The sequence below is a fragment of the Octopus bimaculoides genome, chromosome 12 (assembly GCF_001194135.2).
Source record: "Octopus bimaculoides isolate UCB-OBI-ISO-001 chromosome 12, ASM119413v2, whole genome shotgun sequence".
NCBI lineage: Eukaryota > Metazoa > Mollusca > Cephalopoda > Octopoda > Octopodidae > Octopus > Octopus bimaculoides.
Genome location: NC_068992.1, coordinates 17,641,467 through 17,642,989, shown reverse-complemented (window position 1 = coordinate 17,642,989; position 1,523 = coordinate 17,641,467). Strand labels below are relative to the sequence as shown.

The 1,523-nt window shown below is 35.7% G+C and overlaps 1 protein-coding gene across 1 annotated transcript; it reads right to left on the bottom strand.

The window, feature by feature from the left end:
• Window positions 1-84: 84 nt before the first annotated feature.
• On the bottom strand, window positions 85-1,243 carry LOC106870849 (FAS-associated factor 2-A). Its single transcript, XM_014917084.2, has one exon. The coding sequence runs from the start codon at window positions 1,156-1,158 to the stop codon at window positions 100-102; it is 1,059 nt and encodes a 352-aa protein (XP_014772570.1). The 5' UTR covers window positions 1,159-1,243; the 3' UTR covers window positions 85-99.
• Between the last annotated feature and the right edge of the window lie 280 nt (window positions 1,244-1,523).

Below are 1,523 nucleotides of genomic sequence, written 5' to 3'. Positions count from 1 at the left end.
ATATATATATATATATATATATACACAGAAGTGTGCAAGAAATTGTTTTCGATTTATACAAGTCATGTAAATGAACAATCAAAAGAAGACAAATGTTCTTTAATGTCTACGGTGAATGTAAAGAGTTAGGCGTGGGTATAACTGAAGATTTTCAATCGATTTTTCTCTGTCTAATTGAGTTATATCTTGTTTAGGATGAAACGCAAGGATCTTAAAACAATCAATACTGAAACCATTCGCTTCCACGAAATTAAGGACCGTCCTCAATGTATTTTCAACGAAAAATCGGCGTGTCAATACATCTCCAGCTGGTGTTCGAAAGCGCAATATTGTGATCGGTTTGTTTAAATTGACATTTGGTTCTTCAGATAATTGTTGATTTAAAGACTGCAATACTTGTTTTCTTTTCTCTTCTTCTTTCTGGTATCGAATTTCCTGTTGTTTTCGTTTTTCTTCTTCCAGTCGCTTATTTTCTTCTAGAAGTCGTTTTTTCTGTTCTTTTTCTCTATCCTTTTTTAGTGACTCCTCATACTCTTGATCCTGCTCTCGTATCAAAGAAGCTCTCTCTTCTCTCAAACTTTCAGATAATATTTCTGGTCTGATCATATCAGGAAATACCTCTAAAACTGATTCCAAGAATGCTTGGAATTTCACTGGATCTTGAACCTTGTCCAACTCACCAAGAATAACCAAACTGCACTGCACTTTTCCCAAGACTAGTACTATAGGTAGACGGTTTTGTTCGTATTGTTTCACCTTCTTTGTAATATCGCTCCCAAACTCCTTTTTTAACAATGAAAATGTTTGTTTCTTATTTTCGTCTGTATCAAGTTTCCGTGCCCAAACTGCGAATCTATTGCAAAGATATTCTGAGACTGTTTTCGACTTCAACAGTCTATCATCATCACAGCCGTATAAATACAGAACCAAAGGCTTTCTACAGCTTGCACTCAGCTTTAACGAATCTTTAATTGCGGATTCCAGTGTTCTTGAATAGATATCGGATGCCTGGTTAGAGGATGTGCTTTTGAAACGTTTCGGATGCCCATGAGCTGATGAATCCTCCTCCAAACACGAAACTGATGAAGAACATGGTGTTGATTCAGCTGGCCTCTTCGACGCTGTCTGCCGCTTTTGGGTACGTTTTCCAGCTGCCATTTACAAAGATCTAACCAATGACACTTGTAGATTCAAAGCGTGTCGTAAGGCATCTCAGAGCCTTAAAGTTCCTTGTGAATTTCATGACGTCATAAACAACATAGTCGAATATCTTTCAAAGTAAACTGATTTTCCTTCAATTAACAAAGTTTGTGAGAAATGAACGTGTTTCATGAAGGAGAATATTTTATCAAATTTTTTTGCACAGATTCTTAATATTTTTGGCTAACGAAATAGAGTAGCATAAAGTAGAACATATTTCAACGTATTCCTAAACCCAAGACTTGGTTTCAATCTATTTACTTCGCTTCTTTTATATTCTTGAGAAAGATTTGAATGTCGTTCTGTCTGTTGATGTTTATTTC

Excerpts from the sequence above, each read along its gene's own strand:
- LOC106870849 (XM_014917084.2), bottom strand. The coding sequence starts at position 1,158 with ATGGCAGCTGGAAAACGTACCCAAAAGCGGCAGACAGCGTCGAAGAGG.